General features: G+C 37.8%; 1 protein-coding gene across 1 annotated transcript in view; it reads right to left on the bottom strand.

The window, feature by feature from the left end:
* Positions 1-1,356: 1,356 nt before the first annotated feature.
* Positions 1,357-25,717, bottom strand: part of LAMA1 (laminin subunit alpha 1) — a 193,764-nt gene continuing 169,403 nt past the window's right edge. Inside the window, exons 54-63 of the mRNA XM_036764599.1 lie at positions 23,077-23,228; positions 22,181-22,366; positions 20,917-21,055; positions 19,120-19,232; positions 18,052-18,241; positions 15,479-15,637; positions 14,824-14,977; positions 12,811-12,944; positions 7,903-8,125; positions 1,357-1,648 (exon numbers count right to left, since the gene is read on the bottom strand). Of these exons, the coding sequence (XP_036620494.1) occupies positions 1,488-1,648; positions 7,903-8,125; positions 12,811-12,944; positions 14,824-14,977; positions 15,479-15,637; positions 18,052-18,241; positions 19,120-19,232; positions 20,917-21,055; positions 22,181-22,366; positions 23,077-23,228 (1,611 nt within the window). The 3' untranslated portion in view covers positions 1,357-1,487. The remainder of the gene's footprint in view (positions 1,649-7,902; positions 8,126-12,810; positions 12,945-14,823; positions 14,978-15,478; positions 15,638-18,051; positions 18,242-19,119; positions 19,233-20,916; positions 21,056-22,180; positions 22,367-23,076; positions 23,229-25,717) is intronic.

Here is a 25,717-nt window from a genome sequence, read left to right as displayed (position 1 = left end):
AGGGAGGATCTCGTTTTTTGCCCAATATAGCAGACCCAGGGCCAGAATTTCCAGACCTCAATCTCCCCACACTGCACGTTTCCATAGAAACGTGACTAGAAAGGCCACCAGCAGTGCAGAGTGAGAATTCACTTGTGTATTTCTGTTGGGGGTCCATCAGCCGAGAACTGCAAATGTCAGTTTCCCGCTTTAGCAGCTAAGGTTAGTCACCTTTGGGTTGCTCCAGGTTCCATGCCCCAAAATGCAGGGTGCATCTCTCTAACCATAACTCGCCCTTGCCATGACACTGACACTCACGTTGAATAGAGTCTCAGTTACAAATTTCACCTCTGTCAACCAAGAGACTGACAAAGTAGGATGGTGTAGGTACCACCAAAGGTTTCAGAAAACATGAAATGGGGCACCGGAAGAGCCTTGTAGTACAATGACTTCTTTTTACCACGTAATGGGATTAATAGTTTCCAAATGAAATTGAAACTTAATCTAAAACCATTCCCTCTTGAAAAGTAATTTATTACAAAGAGAGGTAGTGCTTTCCTTCACATAGATAGCTGAAAAAAATTATTTTTCCCAGACTTGCAGGATATAAGGGGCTTTCGGCTCAGCTATGGCAACATAGCAAGAGTTAACAGGTTAACATGAGAAGGAACCAAATGGAGCTTTGGAAACTAAAATTTAAAACTGCCTAGTTGGTTTAAAGGAATGTATTTGTGTGGCTTTTTTTTTCATTTTCTGGCTTTTCAAATTATGCTTGCTTTTTATAAGAAAATGAGCTGATTAAGGAAAACAGCCCCATTGGCGGGGGTGGGGGGGGTGAGGGGGGAGCACGGGAAGCTGACAATTAAGGAACTTCTTATTTGTTTCTATTGCCAAATTTGTTGTCATGCGATATATTCTGATTTTTGCTGGCCAGAGAGAAAATTAGGTCAGGACTTAGAAGAATGATGCTGAAAAAAAAGATACATAAAGAAAGATTTCAGTCCCTTTGTTCCCCTTGTGTGTGGCTTTGCTTGAAGGGGGGGGCGGTATATTCAAGATCATGTCGCAACTGTCTTCTGCCCTCTGCTGGAATTTCCATGGTGCTGGCAATTTTTCCTTGACAGAAATTTGGGATTTAAAATGAAAAAGCATTTTCATTTCACTTTGCCTTTATCATACATTGTGGTGTTTCATTTATTGTTTTTAAAACCCAATATACAAGAAAATGGAATACTGTCAAGTAAGCAGTAGGAAAAAAAAAACTTACTGTAAACAGTGATTAAGCAAAATTTGTTGAGAGACCCAATTAATTCTATAAACATTCGAGACGACTTAGTAGAGGTATTTGTTGTACAAGTGGTTTTAGTGTTAAACACAAATATGAAAATTCTCCCTAGAAACGTCTGACCTGAGTTGGAAAGTAAAAGTGAACCAAGAGTTCACAACTACATTTCTCTTCAATTGAAATATGATAAGATGCTCCCTGATCAGCTATTTTCTCTTGGAATTTAGAGCTCAGTCCCAGGGCAGGAATGAGGGAAAACTCCACGGAGGTCAAAGGCCTTGCTGAAGTCAATGGATTCCACTTGCTGACCCTTAATCAATGTGAGCTTTCTCATACAGCCCCGGAAAGAGGTTCGGATGCTCAGACAGTTTTGCTTTGTATCAGCTGTTTAAAAAAAAAAAAGAAGAGGAGACATAAGCTTGTCAAATTTTATTGAAATGACTAATGCAGAAAAGTAAAAATGATACAAAATAAAAGCAATCAGAAAATGAGTGATTTGTACATCCAAATCTTATCACTCACACCCTGCCCCCACCCCCCATACTCATTGCCTCCTTTTTCAACAAAATAAGGCTTTTGGAGTCCTGAAGATGAATGTTATGAAAGCTAAGAATGGCTGGATGCCATGGTTTAAATTGTGTCTCTCCTTATCTTCAGATATGTCCAATGAGTTCATTTATGTGAAGCACTTTATAACTTTAAGGTGTTACTAATAAATGTTAGTTATTATTATTGTTAATAATCTATACAGAAATATATTCTCATTTAAAGAGCATGGTATAGGGGACAAAGAGCTTCTCTTAGAACTCAAGTTGTAATTTAAGGGAGCCAGATTTGGCTTAGTTAAGAGAGCCCCACCATGCAACACATAAGGAATATCATAATGCTTTTGGTCTAACAACTAACTCATTTTATTCAATGAAGCTTTATTTCCTATGTGAAAGACACTGTGTTAGCCACAGAGGATTAAAAAGACCAAAAAAAGTTATTTCTTCCTGTCTTTAAAAAGGTTTAATTCTAATGCATTGAGAAGGGCTTTCAAAGTCATCTAATTCAACTCACGAGGCAGCTAAGGACAGAGGCTTATCCAAGGTCCTACAGGTAGTAGTGTCAGGGCCAGAATTCCTACTAGGGTCCTGTGACTCTACTTGCAACGTGCTTCCTCAAGATAGAACACGTACACAGACAAGTAAATGCTATCAGAGTCAAAACAAAGGAGTCATGTGTCAAAGTGATGGCAGAGGAGAGGACTTCTGTAGGAAAATGGCACCTGAGCTGAGCTTTTGGGAAGCTAAGGATTCCATAAGAGAAAGGCATGTTCCAGACCTAGGAGACCATCTGTGTAATGTTGTGTAGAGGTAACAGCTAGCTGGCCAATTTGACCAGGTCAGAGACTATGTGAAGGCAATATGAGATAACTTAACCCAAGGGAGATGATGAAATCACCGAGGGAGGCCAAGGAGACAGAATAAGAGAACAAGGCCCAGGACAGAGTCTGGCAGTGAGTAATGATGTTGCTTCATGTCTATCACATGCCCTGCTTTTGATGGGTATGACGAAGAATGTACAGGTTGCCCAATCTCTGCATTCAAGGAGTTAAATTCCAAAGCGAAAAGACATCTAGAATGCTACATGTAAACATTCAACATAAACACATACCTAGTGCTTTTTAATCATAGTTGCTGATTTAGTGCTTTAGCAATTTCTTTTTATCTTTTATGCTATGATTTGAATTTGGCAGAATGGGAGTTATTTCACTTCCCCCAAATGCCCAATTTATACCTAGAATTATGTTTATTCACCCAAGAGAACCAGCTTGCTACTGTGCAAATGACACATGAGGTTTCAAAACACCTATCAACACAGCGGTTTATAGCATCAATTTTAACAGCTGCTTGGAACATTTTTAATGCAGTACAAATCTGCGTGGGCATAATAGGCTACCTCATTGTTCAGTTTTGAAAAAGGTCTGGTAAAGGCGGTGGACTTAAGGAGTTACTCATATGCACTTTACTCATTCTCAGAGGAGATTTATGGAAACTGGCCGTGCTTATGTTTCCCAAGAAAAGTCCTGTCTCTGGTTAGGAACACAATTCCCGAAGGCCTAAGCCCATTACTAAGCTATGCTTATGAATAAAATTACTAAGTTATCCCCGCCAAGGGTATGTGTGCGCTGGTAAATGTTAAACAGCCGGCTCTGGACAAAATGTAGTCACGACATACTTGTGAGAATAATCTGTATCGTTAACATATTCTCCATCGCTTTCTTAAATCTAGATCTAGACTTGTAGCATTTGCCATTTTCCAAGGAGTAAATGCTAACACTGGAAATTTAACAGTCGGGTCTTGAGAGCCGATACAAGCTGGCTCCAGCATATCCCCTCCTTCCCCAGATAGGCACAGGGTTCTTCCCCCTGGGGAAATGTCCCCTTAAGAAGTTGCAGCCTGAGTGTTAGCAGTTTTTTAATCTCCAGGAATTCTCCAGGAGAGCTCTCTCAATAGGAAAACAAGGAATATATTATGGAGGAGTGGGTGCCTGAAGTAGTAGTTATATTGCTCTGGAACCAAAGGTTCCAGCCTCCCTTCCCTCCACCATCCTATCATGTTTCTCCCTGACTTGAAGAAACTGTTGCTACTAATAATGGAGGCAGAAGCATGTCTCCAGTGTGGGCTTTATAGTCTCCTATTGGGAGACCAACATGCGCTCAGGACCAGAGCCAGTTCCCTTGGGGAATCTCCATTCTTAGGGAATGGAAAATGAGATGGGAGATAAGGGAGGAGAGAATATAGCCACCAAAGCTACACCTTTCCAAGGAGTGTGGTCCTGCGGTGACCCCGTCCTGAGCAGAAGGCAGGCCCTGCTGGAGAACGTGAGCCCTGCACATTTATCCACTCCTCACTCTGGAAGTGGGGTGATCAGGTTGGGGGAGTATTTGCTTTGGTCCCCCAGCTCTTACCAACTCAACTCCCAAAGTCTAACTTTGGTCACTTAAGAAAATTATAGTCACTGACAGATGCAATTAACTTAAAATGACTGGGAATTGTAAAGCTTTAAGGTCCCTTTGAAGTCACCCTTCCTCATTTTACAGATGGAAAAATTGAGCCACAAACTCAATTCAATTCAGCAGTCATTTATTAGATAACTACTCTGTGGAAGGTGCTGGGCATAAAAAGCCAATGTCCAAATGGTCTTTGCCTTCAAGCAGCCTTGTTTTTCATAACAACATTCTACCTCAGTAATCTCCTACCATACAATTTTTATCATTTGTTTTAAATTTTGAGTTTCAAGTTCTTTCCCTCCCTTTCTCTCCTCCCCCACCCCACTCCCAACATTGAGAATGCAAGCAACTTGATATAGATTATACATGAAACAGCTTATTTTCTACTGGCAGTTAGGTGGTACAGCAGCTAACATGCTGCACCCAGAGTCAGGAAGACCTGAGTTCAAATCCTACCTCACATGTTTACTAGCTGTGTGTTTGCCTCAGTTTCTTCATCTGTAAAACTGGGATAAAAATAATACTTATATCCCAGGGCAGTTGTGAGGATCAAATGAGACCACAATTACAAAGCGCTTAGCACAGCACTTGGCATTTAATAAATGCTATATAAATCTTAGCTGCCTCCCAGAGTTCTGGGGATCAAATGAGATTTGGAAAGTGCTTTGCAAACTTAAAAAGGCTACATAAACGCAATGATTATTATTGTTACTATTGTTGGGGAGATAGAATGCACCCACATAGCAGCAAACCCACACTAATTTGGGGAAGAAGGAAGAAGAGAGGGTAAGAAAAAGAGACAAAGAATAACCAACAACTGGCAGGTTCAGAAAAGGCTTAAGGAAGGAGCTACCTGACCTAAGGCCTGAAGGAAGAACAAAAGTAGCTTAGTTACATAGTAATTTGGGATTTAAAAAAGTCAAAAACCAAACTTTATATATTCTCTTATTTGAGCCTCCCCAACAACCCTAGGTTGTTGTAGGTATCACTTTGTATTATTATCCCCACTTTACAAAAACAAAAGGAAACTGGGACTCAGAAAGGCCTTCCTGTTGGTCTTATGACTATTGAGAGGTAGGACTGAACTAAGGTCTCAGTGACTCCATGGTGGCCCATCCCCCACACCAGGCTGCCTTTTAAAAAAAAAAGACAAGGTTGCCAAGCTCTAAGGGTTGATATGGCTTGCAAAAGGTCACACATCTAGCAAGTGTTATTGATGATGAGATGATGACATGCTCATTAAATTTGTGGAATAATGGGAAGCTGGAAGAGCTAACATTCTGCTGGAATGAATGGGATCCAAAAAAATCTCAACAGGCTAGAATGATGGGCCAAATCTAATAAGGAAAAAAAGTATAACTGTCTTCAAGTATTTGAAGAGCTGTCGTGTGGAAGAGGAATTAGGAACTTGTTCTTCTTGGCCCCAGGGAAAAGAACAGGGAGCAAAAGGCATAAGGTACAAAGAGACAAATTTAGGGCTATTAGAAATAAAAACAACAATCAGAGCCATGAAGAGTGGAGTGGGCTAACTCGGGTGGTAATGGGTTCTCCACTCACTTGAAGTCCATAAACAAAAGCTGAATGACCACTTATTGGTGACATTGTCAAGGAGAATACCTTTAAAAATTTTATTTATGTATATATTCATTCATTGAGAATGATTTCTGGTACCTTATTTTTTAATGGTTAGGTGATTTTTAAAATAATGTTTTTCCCCAATATTTTTAGGGAAGGGTTGGACTAGAACATGACCCCATATGGGGTCGAGACCCACAGTTTAAGAAGTGCTGAAGGGGTCACGAGTGGAAAGTTTAAGAAGCCCTAGACCAGATGGCCTCTGAGTCCCCTTCACACTTAGAGTTTGTGATTTTGTGAATTGTATATAGTCCTATATTTACGATGAAAAATAATCAACTGTACAAGAGGAGAATGGGGGAGGTCTGGTTAAACAATAGTTTATACATATGAAAAAGACCTGAGGATTTTGTGAACTATAAAATGAATGTGAATCTATAATGTGAAGAACCACCAAAGACTTCTAATGTGATCTCTTAGAATCATGACTAGAAACATGATATCCACTAAGAAAGAAGTAATAGTTCTAATGTATTCGCCTATAGTCACACCATATTAGAACTTTGTAGTCGGTTCAGACTGCCATCTTTTTGGGTAAAACACTGAAAAGCAAGATGGTGACTAAAGGAAGGCAATTAAAATGGCAAAGGAGTTTGAAGCTATGTTCTTTGAGAATGGGCTGAAGGAACTAGTGATGTTTAGCCTTGAGCAGACTTGGGCTCAGGGTAGGGTGGCATGATGGTTGTCTTCAAATAACGGACAGGGAATAAAAAGGTCCAGTCCTGTCCTTCACTTCACAACATAGAACTGGGAGCCCCAGGTATTAGGCAGATGTAGGTTAGATGTCCCATTGTCCAAAAGTAATATAGCCTGCTTTAGAAAGTAGTTTCTCAACCCTGGAGATCTTCAAGATGATACCCTCGTTGGAAATTTTGAGGAGAAGACTCCTGTTCAGATATAAGTTGGACTGGAAAATCTCTCAGTTCCTTTCAACTCTGATATTCGGTAATTTCCAGTGGCAGAGTTGAGACATGACTCCTGTCTAATTCCTCTTTTGACTACCATGCCATGTAAGCTGAATTAACTGGTTCACTTAATACTTACTTTCAAAGCTACCTAATGGTTTATTTATTAGCATATACTATTTGAAATTCTTTCTAGAACACCTGTGTACTTTAAATAGTAATTTTTCAGAAATGAATCATAGAGTCAGGAATTTGTTGTGCAAGTAGAATTTATATCTGAATTTCCCAATTACGCATCTCCAGGGGCAACCACTTTCTATAGTTTTTAGCCTTGGAAATTAAAAAAAAAAACGTTTTTAGCCTGGTAACATTAGTTAGTAGCACTGGGTCAATTCAGAAGGCTTCTTCATACAAAAAACTGGACAGAACATTCTCTAAAAGGAAAGAAGCCAGTTTGAAATATGGCTAGATAATTGGGCCATCAACAAGTCATCAACACTGTAGAGAGGCTGCTGGACCCCAGCTCACTCTGTCGAGATGACTGAATTTATGTGAAAATTATAAATAATTGAGAATTTCCAGGAAGATTACATACTTATGATCAGCATTTAAAGATAACTTTTGGAGATGTGTGGAAAAAGCTGTTCCCTCTATAGAAATTGATGAACACACTTAGGAAAAGATATCTAAGTCACCACGTGAAATATTTCAGTGCTATCTGTCTCGGATGATACTGTGCCATTAATAATCCCTCTGTTGAGAAATGGCTAAAACCAAAAATTTATACCATATGGAAAACCGGAGATCCTGGACAATAGCCTCTGCATATAAAGATGGTATTCAAAAGAGGAACCTATAGTGCTTTGTTTATTATAAAATACTCTAGGATCCTTTCCACCCCTAAAATGAGACTGATTGTTTTTTAAACACATAAACACCAATATAACTGGTATAGCATCCATTATTAAATTTCATCAAACCTAGTAATTGATGTAGGCACCACAATGCATGAGTAATTTCTATTGACTTCTCATGCAATAATATGTGTGTGTGTACACTTTTTTTTTAACAAAGAGAAGATAACAAAGGCCATACATACCAGGATATCCCCCAACATAGATGGGATTGTTGGTGTCTGCAGATGTGGACTGAGTGTGTGGGCTTTCGGCAGGAACGGCGTTTCCATCAACAATTAAAACAATCCGGTGTTTGCTCTTGTGGGCTTGAAGCTTGTGCCACTTTCCATCGCAAAGACTAGTTGCAGATTTGGGTTCATATGTAGCTGTAATCCTACCAGCTCCATTATTGACGTGGAAGGAAACCTGAGTAAACAACCAAGAGATAAGTAAAAATTGGGGCAAATCACTTTCTTTGTTGTTGTTCAGTTGCTTCAGTCATATCTGACTCTCCATGACCTCAATTAGGGTTTTCTAGGCAAAAATACTGGAGTGGTTGACCATTTCCTTTTCCAGCTCATTTTACAGATGTGGAGCTAAGGCAAACAGACTTGCCTAGGCTCCCACAGATAGTAAGAGTCTAAGGCCAGATTGGAACTCAGGAAGATTCCAAGATCCTGGTTCTAAGCCCAGTGCTCTATCTACTGTGTCACCTAGTTGCTGGGAATAGATAAAAGCATAATTCTCTACTGCAGAGGAAAACTGTGTTTGAAATAAAATATTCAGTCATGAAAAATTACTTGTAAAAAGATTCTGCTTCTGTGCCCTCCAAACTAAAAAAAATGACAATGGTCATGCCGTGAAAAAGATTCCCAACCAGAGTGTGTGACAGCAATCAGGTCCTGCCAGTTCACTGCAGGAAGAAGTAGCTTGAGGTTGCTCTGAAATGACTGAGATTGCCTGGTTGTGTGGATCTGGAGAAGAGCTAGTGCATCTTTGTGCTCGCTCATCTCCTGTGTGAATTTTTTAGCCTGAAATGTGACTCTCAAGTTTATGCATAAAGACTTCGTCTGAATTGATTCAGGCTACTGGCAGCCTGCAAATAATTGTTTTTCAAATCAAAGTCTTAGAAATAGGCTGTCCTTGGAGATGTGTAATTGGGAAATTCACAAAATGTATAGAAGAAGGGTTGGAGTTTTACCCCCAGCTTCATGAAGATCAGAACCTAGGCATCGGGAGCTGAAAAGCTTAAAGAAGGTGCAGGTAGGTTGATCGAATGAAGAGATGGTACCTAGGAAAGGGCTTCTGCTAACTGTTTGTTCCTTTAGACCAGATCAGTTAATTTTCTGAGTAGGAGGAAAGGCCATTTCTGGTATCATTCTAATATCATACTACCATTAAAATGGTCATTTATCTCTCTTTTCTCTCTATTGCTCCTCTCTGATCTTTCCCTTTTCTCCTTCCTCCTCCATCCTCCCTTCTGTCACTTCCCTTCATATTCTCTTTCCCTCCATCTATAAACGTTTTTTTCTTTCCTTTGTATTAACTTATCTTTGCACATATTGTATCTCAAAATCAGAATATACAATGCAATTTCTGATGATATTCTAACACCTCCTTAATGGTAGAGACTTTATATCATAGCACTTAGCAAGATGCTTTGTACAACGGACACGCCTATGGTAGATTATAGTGAATTGCATTCTTCCTTCTCCCCCTAGTACTAATAAACTTTGCTGACACCAAAGGCTATGAATAGGTTACTGAAAACTCTTCTAGTTATTGGTAGGTTTAGAAAGATGATTTTTCTCTGAAAGTAGGTTCTTACTAGTCATATAACTTCAGAGAAGCCTCTTAACCTCTCTAAGCTTCAGGTTCTTCATTTCTATAGTGAGAACATTAGTGATACATGTAAGGTAGTTGTGGAGATCAAATGAACTCATGTATGTAAAATATCTTTGTAGCTATAAAGTATTCTATGAGCATGAGTCATGATTGTTTTTATCCTGTTGCTATTGTTCAAGAAACATCATAACACCGAGCAACACTTGCCCCTTTCTTGATAATTATAACACAGAATGTGAAAAAAACACATTGTCCTATTTGTCAAATTTATAGAGTAAACTATGATTTTATGTAAGATTATATCTTTTAACTCCATAACAAAAAACTATTTTAATTATCTTATTTTGCAGGTTTTACTATTTCACTTTATTCATTAAAAACAGTAACAACACTTGCTTTTCAAATCTAAGATTAAATGAACTCTCTTTATCAAGATTTGGCAGATATGCATTATTGTAATAAGGGTTCATACTATTTACAAATGGTAGCAGAGATGTTACTGTTATAAATGGAAATAGTCCAAATTTTTACCCCTAATATTTTTGTGAACTTACAAACTCAGCAAGAGTCAGAATATAGGAAACAGCAAGTACCAGGCAAGTCAAACCAGCACCTCCATTTTGACCACTGTCTTCCCTCAGATCCCAATGGAGACAGCCCAGGACCATGAGAAAAAGAGCCTGGGGAATAGTAATGCTTCCAACACAGTACCCACAAGCACCATCTTGGGGAGCAATCCCTGCGGAGATGCAGCCTGGGCTGTTAGTGGTATTCCTCTGCTTATGAATCTTAGCTAAATTTATTTTATGTACAAAATAAATGGTTGAATTTGTTTCAAAAAAAAAGCAAGCTATCAGTGAAATGGGACTTTTCTTTAGAATAGAGCAGAAGTTGCAAGTTCTAACAACTAGAAGCTCTTATAACCTGAAAGTCTATTTCTAGTGTGAAAAGTCATTTCTAGGTTCAGAGGACCCAGCTCTATAATTCCCTACAATGCTTTGAAATTACCATAAAAACCAAATCAATAAACAATATTTATTTGTTGCCAAGTATATTATGTGCCAGGCACCGTGCTAGGTTCTAGGGACACAAACGTAAGGAATGAAATGATTCTTACTCTCAAGGAGCTTACATTCTAATGAGAGAGGCAGAAACTTGTTTCCCTCCAACTAATATCACACAGCCTAAAATGTACTATGGTAACAAATGTGTGTCATTCCTCACCCATTGCCTTCTAAGAATTTCATTTGTCAGGCAAGAAAATATGCTTGCCTCCAGCTTGATCAAAAACAGTAAATTAGGAAAGGAAATGTGAACTTTACTAAAATGAACCTAGCGGTGCCTAGAGCCTTGCAAATCTAATCAAAAGGGCTTTAAACTATAAAACAAGGTAAAGGGAGAAATCAGCTACATCTATCTGGCAGAGTGAATTCCAGCTGTAAGAAAAAGAAATAACAGTAGAGATTCCAGAAATGCACAAGAGACAAAGTCCAAAATTGGAACCAACAATAAGATCCATGGCCTCAGATGTCCATTTCCCAAAACACAAGGTAATGAGCAGTTCAACAAAGAAGACAACTTTGATTTCTATTCTACTAATATGAAATTTGTGAGGACTTGTGTTTCATTACTTGTGCCAGTGAGCATCATCAGAAGAATGCTAATTTTGAAAAAGAAAGGTCTGTACAAATAAAACTAGTGCATTAGCATAAGAAGGGAAGTGGTCGAATAAGAAAAAAAAAGTATCCATTTTCTCATATAAGGATTTGTTATCCAAGAGATATAAATAGTTAACATAAATTTACACACATTTATTTGTGTGTATCTTATGCATGCATGTGCATATGTATGCATAAATCAAAAAGCCATTCCCCAAGAGATAAGTACTGTGAGATATGAACAAATAGTTCTTAAAAGAAGAATTGGAAACTATTAACAGCCATATGAAAGAATGTTCCAAATCACTAGTAAGTGAAATGCAAATCAAACAACCTTGAGGTTTCACCTCATGCTCAGCAAATTGGTAAAAATGACAAAAAACTGGAGCAAGTCAATGTTGAAGGGATTGTGGTAAGATAAGGTGCACTACAGCATTGTTGGTGGAGTTGTTAACCAGTACCACTATTTCAGAAAACAATCTGGAATTAGGCAACTAAAGTGACTACAATGTCCATACCCAAGGAGTTCATTGATAAGAAATGCCTCACACCAAAATATTTATAGCAACTTTTTGTATTTGTCAAGAAGTGGAAATAAAGTAAATAGTTCATGCAAATCTTTCTTTTCCTTCTCATACCTACATCAAGGATGTCCTTGAAATGTATGTAGAATTATTCTCATAAAGATTTTATAGAGATGGGAAGATAGGCATATAGATTAGTAGTATCACTTTTTTTCCTAGGTTTTTTTGTATCCTATACCTTTCCAAATATTTGAAAATCAATCCCTCGAAATTGTCTCCTCTAGCACAAATGTCCTCTGTTTGTACTTGTTCTACTCCAGATGCTCACGCTATCTTCTTGGTTTCCCTTAGTGTTCTTCCTACCTCCTCATGTAATATTTTGGGAACTATGACTTTAGAGTCTAAATACGATGGCTCCATTATCATTGATGGAGACACTGACTTGTTATAGAAATCTTTGCAGATCTTTTCCTTTGTCATCTGATTGTTGTTCTCCCTCTGGTGCTATCCTTAACTGTTCTCCAGATGATATGACTTTATTGGCTGTCTCCCCAAGTTTTCAGGTAGCTTGTTTTTCCTTCCCTCACTCTTTGCTATTTTACAACCATAATTTTTCACCATTTTCTACAAGATTTTACAAATGGTATTTTAAACCAGTGTGGCCACTGGCTGCCTTAATTTCTACTTGGCAGGGGTATCAAGTGATTGCTGGAGGAATTGGTTTCTGGGCTTTTTTGGTTTCTTTGTATTTAGAGTGCTCTATTTTTTTCCAATACCATTCACTTTTTATTTATCCTGGATTTTTTTGTAATAAACTGTGCCCCCCCCCTCCTTTTACCAAACAGCTGAGTCTTGGGCTTCACATAGTACCATCAAGTCAGAAATGGGAGGATATATGTGGGGTTTTTTTTTCCATTTTAAGTGAAATGCAAAGAATTTTTAGATTATCTATTACTAGTTAACCAAACTTTTTCCCCTTCAGGAGTTAAAATAATTAAAACGAGTGGTGTGTGCTCTTGCTAATACTCAACTACCCTGTTACTGTTATTAGAATAAAAACACCATCAAGAAAAAAAGTACCTACCTTGCCATTTACCATCTCTATTCCAATAGCATCCACTTTGGCACTACTGATTCCAAGGAGAACACCATTCATGGCAGTGGTACGAAACTCTAGTGTGATATTGACATCTGATCGAACTTTGTAGCCCTCTTTAACTGGAAAACAAACGTAACAGATATGATGGAATAGGATGTGAGGACTGCAGAATGTACAAGATAGTTCAGTGAATAAATAGATGGCTTGGTTTGTTTTGCGGAATGTCAGGGTATTTTTAAGCACTCTATCATTTACACTATAACAACAGCAGCAGCAATAGCTAGCATTTATACAGCACCTTAAGGTTTGTGCTTTACAAACAGTATCTCATTTTGTCTTCATAACAGCTCTGGCAGATAGGTACTATTATCACCCCCATTTTACAGATAAGGAAACTGAGGGGGAGAGAGAGAGATTAAATGACTCACCCAGAGTCACACAGTTACTAAGTCCCTAAGGCTAGATTTGAATTCAGGTCTTCCTGCCTCCAGGTCTAGCACTCTATCCACTGCACCAACTAGGCTACCTATGAAAACATCCCAGTACTTAATCTCATTACCTTGCTGCTTCTAAATTTATTAATCGTGTATTTTTGTGATTATAAATATACGACAAATATGGAAATGACAGTCAGAGAAGGGAAACTTTCATCTTTACCCATGGAAAAGTCTGGTGCCTCCCATAAGTTTATTGCTTTGAATATCCAAATACCTGAGCAGCCCTTTGCTTTAAAAAAAATGATTCATGTCACCTCTACATGATTTAAATAGTCAGTTTGATTTTTACTAAGATTCACATAATGCTGATTTTATACTGAGATACAGAATGTGTAAGGCATTCTTTAAGATAATTATGTGATGATGCCGAACCTTAAGGAATTTACATTCTTAGGCAGCTTGGAAGTACAAGATCTACTTTCTGTGGATCAGGATTTTGAAAGTCAAAATTATATATATATATATGTATATGTATATACACACACACACACACATATATGTATATATATATATATATACACCACCTTTCAAAGTAAGAGTGGAAACAAAGCATTAGCGTTATGCAAAAACTTAGCAAGATCAAATTGACTCTGTTCAAATCACAGAGGGGTGACATGAATCAATTTCAGCTATCCTTCCTTTGGTACTCCTTTCAGTAGAAGTTATCCACCATTCTCCCTCCCCTACCCCTAGTTACATAACCTAGAGAATTTAGTGTCCTCTTTGACCTTTCCCATATTTAATCGGCTACCAAAGTCCTGTCACTTTGACCTCCAGAATTCCTTTTGCTTCTGTTCCCTCTTTTCTATTTCTATTACCACCACCCTAGTTCAGGTACCCATTTCCTCTCACCAAGACTGCTTCAATAGAATTCTACCTAGTCTCTCTAGAGACTCTCCCTCAAATCCATTCTTCATGCTGTGGCCAGATTAACCTTTCTAATGCATAGGTCAGTCTGTGTTATTCCACTGCTCAAAAATATTAAGGAGATGACCTGCTGGCTACCATAGTAGGTGCTTAATAAATCTTTTACTGACTGACTGCTCCCTGGACAAATACTTCACTTCCCTTCCTTACCATCTCCCTACTGAAATCCTACCTACATATCCTTCAAGGCCCAGCTCAAAATGCTCCCTACTTTATAAAACTTCTTCTGATCTTTTTTTTCTCTGAACCTTCTTACCACTTTGGTATATCTGACATGCTTATCACATTCTATTTTATTGTAGGGTAATCACTCAACTTCTGCAGACCTCAGTTTTTTCATCTTTAAAAGGAGAGTATTGGACTAGTTGATCTCTAAGAAGACTTAAGTCACGGTTCTCGTTTTTTACATGACAGACTCTAGATCTGGAAAGACATTCATCTAATCAACCCATCTCATTTTACAGATTTTCCCTCTACTAGACCAGAAGCACTTTGTGTATCTTCCTCACTATTTAGAATAACACTTTGCACTTAGTAGGTTAATAAATGATTAATTGAAAAGAATATTACTTACCGAGTGCAACAAATCCACTCCCTTCAAAGAAAGTACCTTCCTGTGCCATCGTATAACATTTATTTACAGAAGAGACAGAGATTGGGTTGCTTTTGTCGAGCTGTTTGCCGTTGATCATCACCTCTCCAATGCAGGCAGGGATGCCAGAGGTAATCTGAACCAAAAGAAATATGACAGTATGTGAAGCAGATTAAAAGCTAAACCCTTATGAAACTGTCACATGGCACTGTTCATTGTTACAGAACCTAAAGATAAGTTTGAGTATTTATGATGCTAATATATTAGAAAAGTTTCTATATTCCAATTAATTATTGTGAAAGGAATGTGGAGGGTACGGGGCCGTTACCAGTATAAATTGCAAAAGAACCTTATGTTTTCTGAGTTTTGGTCAAATCGCTACTCTATCATCAAAGCAAGCAATAGCTCAGTTTTAGTAACTAGTAACACAATATAGAATTCATGGTGTAGTTACAACATGCAATTTGTAAACATCTTTTATAAAACTGGGCCCTTTCGGAGACAATTTAAAGCAACTGAAAAATAAAATTTTCAGAAGAGCCTTCCAGATCTGGGCTATGAGGACTCATTTCCTTTGCAAAGCGAACACATCTGCAACTGAGATACAACACTGACATGATTAGAGAAGGTTTCTTACATTTCCAATATTCTTGGCTCTATAAGTTAATGGAAGGCCTCCAAGGTAAAATTTTCCTTCCACGTCTAAGGTGTTACCATCTCCTATGGTGTTCACCATCGTCGACTCTTGTCCATCTATTGTGATGAAGCCCTTTCTTTTGATATACTCTGTTTTCACCTGAAATTTAAACAAAATCTATAATTTATACAAAATCTGAGCAAACAATAACGATCCCTTCCTTAGTGATAACAGCAAAAATTCCTCACTGCACACATAACATAGAAATAGCCAGCTATGATAAATTAGGGAAAAGGAACTCTACCTAACAATCAGAGCTCTAGAAAACTAAGGATAATACCACTTTTCATTTTGTTCTATTATGACCCAACCATGAAGAGGGGTCCCTATGGTGGGGGGAGAGCAGACGGAGAGAATGGCACTGAGTCATTTTGCTTTTTCCCAGTGGGTTCATTGTGGGATATGGTTATGAACAAGTGGTCCCAGCCTGGGTTCCCAAGTTTGTGCCTTAAGGAAGAGACCCCAAAGGGGTCAGGGCAAATGAGCCCACTTCTTTGGATACTTTCTGGGTAAGATCAGGCTGGCAGCAAGTGAGGAGTAATGCATAAATCGCACTTTAATAAGGCATAGAGAGTGCAGAGGCAGGCAGTGAGGGAAAAAGTAGGAGAAGGAGGCAGACAGTGTGGGGAAAAGACAGGGAGAAGGTAGAGGGGTACATAGAGTCAGCTATCTGTGGATCAGAATTGGTGGTACTTAGGCATCATAGACCCATTACATAGAGGAGTACTTGAGGGATGGGGTTTTGGGGTCTCATTCTTATAAGGCTGTGATGGGGGAGTGGCCTAACTCTTCTTCCATCTTGGCCTCAGCACATCAGCATATCAATAGCCTCTCAAAGTTATTACTGCCAGATTAGGGTTATTAAATTTGCACAACATTGGGCATGTTTAGAGCTTATCTGTAGCTTACAGTCCAAGGGACTGTTATTATTGGGATCAAGGGTGTTATTGGGACCAAGGGGCAGTCATACTGGGGCCTAGATGGCTTCTCCAAATTTATCACATAGCCTCGGAATATGGTCTTAATTAATTTAGGAGGAAGTTTTAAGGAAGTGACTGCTATGTTCCTATTTCTTAATTCCTATCTCCTATTTATTGTTACTTTGTACTACTTACTTCTATATTTAGTATACTAAGTGGTGGGGTCGTTGGGGAGATCCTACCAAGATATGATTTCAATACACATTTGTGTGACATCTGGTAACTTTTCCAAAGTGCTAACACATCTAATTCCTGTTTCTCATCTAGCACATTAGCAACAACAACAAATACAATAATAACTGTTAGCATTTATATAGCGCCTACTAGCCAGGCACTCTATATACTAGGCACTTTATAAATATTATCTTATTCAGTCCTCACAATAACCCTAGGAGACAAATACCATTATGATCCTCATTTTACAGTTGAGAGAGACAGAAGTCAAGGGCCTTGCCCACGGTCACACTGCTAGGAAATATTTGAGGCTGAATTTGAGCTCAGGTCTCCTTGATGACAGGTCCAGGACCCTATCTATTGCACCACCTAGTAGCCTAAATGTAATACACAAACTACAAAATCAATCAGAAAAAAGGGATCCAGGGATGGTGGCAGCTTCTGAGTGAAGGTGGCACTTGATAATACTATTATTAACATTAGACTATGAGAACCTATATGTAGCAACTCTTCTCCCCAAATTCTCCTGATCATCTCTTCCATGGCACAATGACACAGTAGGGATCTGAATGTATATAGACTGCATAAATCCCATTATATTCCACAACAGGGGTCCAACCTGATCAGAATCTATGTACATTACCAGAAACAAAAAGCAAAAAAGAAAAATCCCCTAGCATAAGGACTTTTTAAGCAGTCCTTAGACTATGAGATCCTTGAGGGCAGGGACTATATTTTGCTTTTCTTTGCAATCCCAACACTTATCCCAAGGCCTGGCACATAGTAGGTGCTTAATAAATGCTTATTAACTGACAGTCCAGTCCCTTTCAGAATAATCACAATTTTCAAATTAATATATTTTAAATTAGTGTTTTCCTTATATTTTCCTTAATCCAAGGTTCTATTTTTTAACTAAATTGCACAAATGTCAGAATAAAAAAGGGTTGTTTTTTCCTATTCAGGCCATCATAAACATTCTATTTTTATTTAACTCATAAATCCTGTATCTTAAGAGAACAGAGACACAGTTTCCAAGTTTACATTTATAGTAATAACTGAACAAAATGTACTTCTTTTAAAAAGCTATGTATTTATAAGGATCTTATCAATTCTTTTTAATATAGCTTTGATAAAAATGAAAACCAGTTTAAAAATGCTAAATTTAGATATCCATTTCAGGAAAGTTCCTTCTAAAAGTTTTGGTAAACTTATATCACTGAGTGGCTGTAATTCACTTCTCTTTAGCTTGTTGACACAGCAAGTCAGGGAACTGTTTCTGTTTAAGTAAAATAGGGGAGCGGATGTCTAAGAAAGTGAATGGAACTTTGGAGAAGAGAATCCAGGCGTCCTGGTACTTACCATGTGCCATTTTCCATCACTGAGGAAGGCAGGATGGGAGGCTTTTGTTCTCCCTTTCCCAAGATCAAACATGAAATAGAGCTGTCCCCCATGAAGCTGAAGAGTTGCATAATCAACCTGGTTCTGATGAGCCATGTAGTAAATCAGACCACTTAAGGCAAAGGTCCTGATAGTCAGCTGCACTGAAAGCCTTGTGGGAGAAAAACAGCTTAGTGTTTAGAGAAGAGTAAGTTTAATCTCTTTGCAAGAAGAGTAAGTGTGTAAAGTGCTAGCTTTATAGCCAGAAGGAAAGATCTGGATTCAAATCCTGTCTCAGATACTGGGATTTGAAGACAATTGAAATCAAGTCTCTCTAGGGGCAACGAGGTGGTACAATGGATGGAGCAATGTGCTTAGGGTCAGGGAGACCTGAAATCAAATCCAGCCTTGACCATTCGCTAGCTGTGTGACCCTGGACAAATTTCTTAATCTGTTTGCTCAGTTTCTTCATCTGTCAGATAACATCACCTATCTCCCAGGGTGATTGTTGGGATAAAATGAGATGTTTATAAAGTGGTTAGCATATTGCCTGCTACATATTAAGTGCTATATACATGCTAGCTATCAACATTATTCTTATTCCTGTCTCCAAGTCCAACATTTGATAATAATTAATCTCATTAGAGGACCCAATAAGGAAGAAATGAAAGAAATAAGCATTAATAAATGCCTACTATGTGCTAGGCCCTTTATAAATATTATCTCATTTGATCCTTATTATAACCCTGGGAGGCTGATGTTTATTATGATTTCCATCTTGCAGTTGAAGAAACTGAGGTAGACAGAGATTAAATGACTTGCCCAAGGTCACATAGCTAGTAAGTTTCTGAGGCTGTATTTGAACACAGGTCTTCCTGTCTCCAGTCCCAATGCTCTACCCACTGTACCACCTAGCTGCCTCTAAAAGCAATAATACCGAAGAATGCTAGTTGCTTCTTTGGAAATGACTGAAATTTCACACCCTCCAAGTACTCCTCATAAGTTAAACTGAAAGTAATGGGCCCTGTAACAGAATTGAGACACACGTACTTCTTTCTGACAGCAGATTGGTTGAAAGGCAAAACCAAATGACTGCCTGCAGCCAGCCCAAACTGAAGGGCACTGGGGACATAGTCTGGCTCTCCATCCACTGCACATTGCTCCTGTAATGAAAAACAAAACCAAAAAACTTCAGAGGTCCACAAATCTACAACATGTCTATCCAGCCCACTACTCTCTTGCACTTCAGGGGTCAGTCACCTAGGGCTCGGTGAGCTAAGAATAGTTCATACATTTAAAAGTTTTATTGTATTTAAAAATGCAAAAACCATCATTACTCAAGGGTTCTACAAAAAACAGACAGCACAGATTTGGCCCTCTGGCTGTAGCTTGGCAACCTCTGTTCTAGTGTATAAATAAAATGTCTATTAATATTAACTTTTTTCTTCATTATGAAATTAAGTAGAATTCAAATATGTTTGGGCTAGAAGAAAGGCACATTCGTCAAAACATATCGATAAAATCTTAGCTTGATGGACAGTTCCTTCTTACATCAAAAAAGGAAACTTCCCTTCTTATTGATAAACCTTTATCCCTTTCTCCATATTCTCTCTGTGAATCTACATTGGCTTCTGGAGTGTCTTATGTAAAATAGTGTCCTAGTAAGGGCATAGGGTCCAATGGCACATTCCCCAAAGACAGGCAGCATTCAGGAGACATTGACTGTTGCAGATTAAGACAATTGTTGTCAATTTGGGAAAATGCAATTGTAACGACAGAGGCACCAGAGTTCCAGGCCTCCTATTGCAGACTTATGGTTTGAAATACTGCTGGAAAGGGAGGAAGCCAGGTAGGGAACATGGTTGAGAGTCCTCAAATGTATTAACAAGCCTAGAAGGATTGGGGGAGTCCTGTAACCTCTTCACACTAGAGAGAATGGGTCAATAGGGTCCCCAAAGATTTATAGGATCGTAGATCTAAAGTAAAATGAGACCTTAAAGTTTCTAATCTTTTCCAACTTACTTTTCAGATAAAGAAACTGAGTCTCAAGTTAGGTGACTTGCCCAAGGCAACATAGTTATTAAATGGAAAAGCTGTTGGTCAACCTCAGGTTTTCTGACTCCAAATCTGGTGTTCTTACAGTTCATTGCATTAGTAACTGTCCCTACACTAACCACAGGAGTTGAATGATACTATGTACTTATTGCTTCTAGTTCTGTGTAAAAGTGACCTCTGGTGTCCCAAAGGGAATAATTTTGAACTCAAAGGCCTCAAACATATTAACATACTACTTATTAGATGAGCATTGCATCAATACCATGATGTTAGTATTCATTTTTGTCCAGGAAAAAGTAAAAAGTGTTACCAAAGAGAAATATTGTTATGTCCAACTCTTTGTGACCCCATGGACCATAGCATGCCATGTTGCCCATGGAGTTTTCTTGGCAAAGATATTGAAGTGATTTCCCATTTCCTTCTCCAGAGGATTAAGGCAAACAGAAGTTAAGTGACTTGCCCAGGGTCACACAGTTAGCAAGTGTCTGAGGCCAGATTTGAACTCTGGTCTTCCTGACTCCAGGCCAAGCACTATATCCACTAATCCATCTAGCTGCCTCCAAAGAGAAATATTAACTAACGAAAATATCCTCACCATGAATTAGGTTACATGAATCTAATACTTTTTAAAGACTGTTCTCCTATATTAGCTGTTATGACATATTTAATTTTTATGTTAAAAAGCCACAGCATGCTCTTGTGCCAATATTTGTTAACTTGTCGAATTGCATTTGAACTGTCATGGCTTATGATTGTAACAATCAGGGTTTCATTACACAGAGCTATTCTTACAGGACTTGATAAGGGATGCGCCTCTGGCTGAAGTTCAACGTCCTCAACGTGGATCACTGTTGGTCGAGGCTTTTCTGAAAGCAGGCAGCTGTCCATGTCCACTTGCTCATAACTCATTGCACTGGTGAAATCCAAAAGCCTAGGCAACAAAGAGGGTTCCAGCAATTAACCTACCATGCCACAATATGCAGAAAGAATAATTTCTGATACTGGATTATTTCGCAAATAACTGATAACATTACTTTTATGGGTTTAATCTTTTTATAATGTAGTTGAGACATATTATGTCATTATTATATAGATTCATGTGTTGTAGGCCAGACCTGGTTCAGGACATTTGGGTGCTTCAGGTTGAGAACTGAAATGAAAAAAGATATTTGCAGACCATCTAATACTTTAAAAGAAAAGGAGAATAACAGAGCTATAGCTTGGAGAGGATATGAAACAAGGATTCAGATTTCACTCAGTTGAGCACAATTTCCAAGCCTCCATGTCGGCCAGTCCTGTCTCCTTGTGGTTTGACTTTTGTATTCAGACCTTCAGGAAGCTACATCAATGTCCTGAAACTTGGTCTCCTGAATCAACTAAGTCTCCATGATGGTTTCAATCCCTTTTAAGGAAAAACTAGCCAAGCTACATAAGACAGGTCTAGCATGAGTCAAATCACAAACCCTCAACCCTAACTCTAGATTTAGCTTGATAGTAACTCATTTTTACCACTTTCAGGTTCACAAAGCACTTTCTCGGAAGCTGCCTTTAGTTTAAACATGACAGCGCATTTCTGCATCTGTGATTTTGAAGAACGCAATAGAGCAATAAGCCTGTGGCCCAAGTTCTCAATGTTAGTTTCTTCTCAATATTTATCAAAATTTTAACTTAACCTTTGCAGGCTCTTCTGTAATCAAAGAATCAGTTATTTTTTTAAAAAAACAACCATTTCATTCTCTTCTAGGTACAACCTAGGTGGCATAAATAACCTGACGTCAACTTTCCAGAGGTTCAGAAAATTGAGTTGAATAATTGGGTGACTTTCATAATATCATACCAAAATCTACTTGTGACTCAAGTACTTATAAAGACCTAGATGATTCTCAGATACTAAAATTGGGCTATCTTGTAATTATGGAGTATCAGGTTCTATGGAACTTGAACTTTGGGATATCTATGCAATAGAAATGGGTCACATATGACTAAAGTTCATGTTAGAGTACAATGTTACAAGGACAAGTTATTCTTTTGAATGCTTTGATTATATTCGACTTACTCCATATTGAAGATCAAGTTTTTTATACAGCCGTGAAAAGATTTTCTCATTCTGAAGACAGAAATGCCCTCGCCTTCTGGGATTCCACCTACATATAGGTTAGATACATTTATGATCTTGTCTTCTGCCAATGGCCCAAATCTCATTTCTGAGTGATTAGCCTCATCTACTTGGACTGTGATGACTCTGAAAATTCAAAGAACAAAGCAAAAAGTTAGGTTCTCTGTTTCTAAATGGACAAACCAGTAGCAAAGGATTAACCCATTCCATTAGTTTGCTAAAACAACAAAATTATTAAACAATGTATAAATCACTACCAAACAGTGCATCAGTGAAATGATAACATGATTTCTTCTTGAGGATGCATGATGAATTTTCACAATTAAGCTTTGGCAATTAAAATACTTCAGGTATCAGTGAGATTGTTTAAGTATTAAAAATAAAGTGAGATTGTTAAAGCATTAAAAACAAAGACTTTGATATTTTCTTGATGCTTATCCTTTAAACAGTTAAATGCACACATCTTTGTATACGGACTAGATTAGGAAAATTCATCACTCTGATGAATTATTAAGCATAAGGACAATCTGATATAGTTTCCAACTATATTGCAATACCAAAAGGAGCTTATTATAAGGTAAACACACTTTAACAGGAGCCCTAGAATATGGGTTCCTAAGGATTGTATTATTATATTTACTGAGACTTCAAAACATCAGGAGATAGTAAACTCTCTGGATACTTCCATTTTGTGAAAATAACTCTAAAGATTATTTCAATGCAAGAATCATTATAATTAAGTTGTGGGGACAAATGGGGACATTTTCATCTAAAAAGGTTACTACACAAATGTGTATATATGTGTCTGTGTATTTCCTTATGTATGTTTTTAATACCTTTTATTCCTGATCAAGACAATGGAATGTTCTTGCCCATCACTGTATGTTCCTGTGGTTGAATGGAGGGCAGCTTTTCGAGTGCTCATTCCATCCCCAGGATTAATATGTACTTCAAGATGGCCCTCAATCAGTACAATGGAGAAGAAGGGCTGTGAAGAAAGATGTCACATTAAGGGAGGTTTTCCATAGGACATTAGTTTTCTTATTTTAATTCTGAATGTTCTCTTCATGAAATTTAATTACTTATTTTTTAAAGCTTTTTTCAAGAAAATAACAGCTAGTATTCTTATAGAGAAAGTATATAAAGTGCTTTACATGTTTCATTTGATAAACAAAAAGAAAATAGCGTATGCGAAAGAGATATATTCTTTACAATTCAGATAAAAATATCAGGGAAGCTAGGTGGCTCAGTGAGTAGAGCACTGGCCCTGGAGTCAGGAGGGCCTGAGTTCAAATCCAGCCTCAGACACTTGACACACTTACTAGCAGTGTGACCTTGGGCAAGTCATTTAAACCCAATTGCCCTGCCTTCCCCCCTCCAAAAAAAAAAACCAGATAAAACATCTAAATTTGAAAAGGAATTGAGCTTTAAAAAGGCAATTTCAAGAGAGTATAAAGATATTTCTATAAGTAGTCAGAAAATTAAGGAAAATTCTTGGCATTTTGATTATTTATAGAAACAAAGTTTTTGTAAAATTTGTTCTACATGGAAATAAACAGCATGCATATTTATGTGATGGTATAATTTTTGTTAAAAAGAATAGCTTTGTTTCAGAACAAGTGAATTTATTTATTAGATAATCCCCTGTAGATGCAACACTCAGAATTTTAATACATATTCAAACCATAATTATTTCTGTTTCCTCATTTTTCATGATCTAGAATGACATGGTTTAAGCAACTAGGGAAAAAATCATAGGGAGTAAAGCTAATAAATTAGAGAATTTGAATCCCTCCTTTCAGGTAGTTTTTATAAAGTGAAACTAGGGAATCTTAGGGACAAACTCTAACATATAGGGAGAGAAATGTGAAATAACTCTAGAAAGGCAGGCTAGAACCAAATTATCCATAAGATAATATTTATAAAAAGTTTTTGGCAAAGTGCCTGACACATAGTAGGTGCCATATAAATGCTTATTCCCTTCCCCCTTTATATTGTGGCCCGCTGGAAAACATGAAACTTCTAGAGAGGCCTAACCAAATTCTTCATGCGCCAAAAAGCACACATTAACACTTCCATTCTGGGAATAGACTCAAACTCATACACCAGAAAAGGAAGACCAGGATTCCTCAACTACAGCAGGCAATAATTTCCTCTAGTACTTCAATCTTGCATGAGTTAGCCAAATCGTACTGCTGGGGTTTTTGACCAGTTCACCAGACCTCTTACTGTGATTCTATTGACTTGGGTGAAGTTGACTGTCTTTACTAGAGTAGGACCTTAGCTGGGGTGGACAAGTCCCATTCACATACCACCTATATTTCTTCTCAGCTACACTGCTTTTCCCATAGCCTTTCCAAAGTGGTGTGGCTTCTCCCTACTTACCTTAATTGTTTGCCCTAGTTCTCATAGTGTGGTTGAGGATCAGTCTGTAATTTTGTAAAGAAGGCACTTTCCTGTCCATCATTCCAATATGGTTTACTCATTAGTATATTTTCCCTTACTAAAACATTAATGCACAATAATGATTATTTTTTTTATTTTTAAATTTATTCAAATTTTTTTTCCAAGGCAATCGAAGTTAAGAAACTTGCCCAAGGTTACACAACTAGTAAGTGTCAAGTGTCTAAGGCCAATTTTGAACTCAGGTCCTCTCAACTCCATGGCTGGTACTCTATCCACTGCACCACCTAGCTACCCCTAACAATAATGATTTTACTACAACTCCATATAAGTTTGAGTTTGTAGAACTTGATTCAGTTTAACTCAAATAACTTTAATTTCCACCTGACATTTATATATATATCAGATGTACGTTTTTTTTTCTGAGAGTTTCAGTCCCAGTGTGACAGATGAGGACAATGGATATTCATGTCAATATTCCTCTAATAAAAACTATTAAAATTCAATGCTTGACATTTTAACATTACAAATGAATAGTAAGAGTCATAAAATACAGGGGCAGCTAGGTGGCGTAGTGAGTAGAACATTAGCCGTGGAGTCAGGAGGACCTGAGTTCAAATCTGGCCTCAGACACTTGACACACTGGGTGACCTTGGACAAGTCACTTAACCCCAATTGCCCTGCTTTCTGCCCTCCAAATAAAATTTAAAAAAAATTTTAAAAAAGAGTCATAAAATACAGGAAGAAAGTGGTATGGAAAAAAGCAGGGGGCAAGAATGAACCATTTTTTACCTTTTTTTATCTTCAGTCATTTAAAGTTAGGATCATTCAACGTAAGGAAACCACTGCTATGTGCAAAAGCTGATTTTTTAATTAATGCAAATTATGACAGAAATGACAAGGAATAATGCATTATATTTTTATATTTTAAAGTAATCTTAAACCTCTTAGTTTTTCCAAAGATCTTTCATCTTCCCTGTATCTTTTAAGGGGATAATTATCCTTCCAGTTACCCAGGTTGTCAACCAAAGGAACCAATCCTTCACTACCCCTTAACCCTCACACCCAATTACT

The sequence above is a fragment of the Trichosurus vulpecula genome, chromosome 1 (genome assembly GCF_011100635.1).
Source record: "Trichosurus vulpecula isolate mTriVul1 chromosome 1, mTriVul1.pri, whole genome shotgun sequence".
In the NCBI taxonomy this organism is placed as follows: Eukaryota; Metazoa; Chordata; class Mammalia; order Diprotodontia; family Phalangeridae; genus Trichosurus; species Trichosurus vulpecula.
Note: the sequence above shows the minus strand (reverse complement) of the source record. Positions and strands in the feature narration are given on the sequence as shown.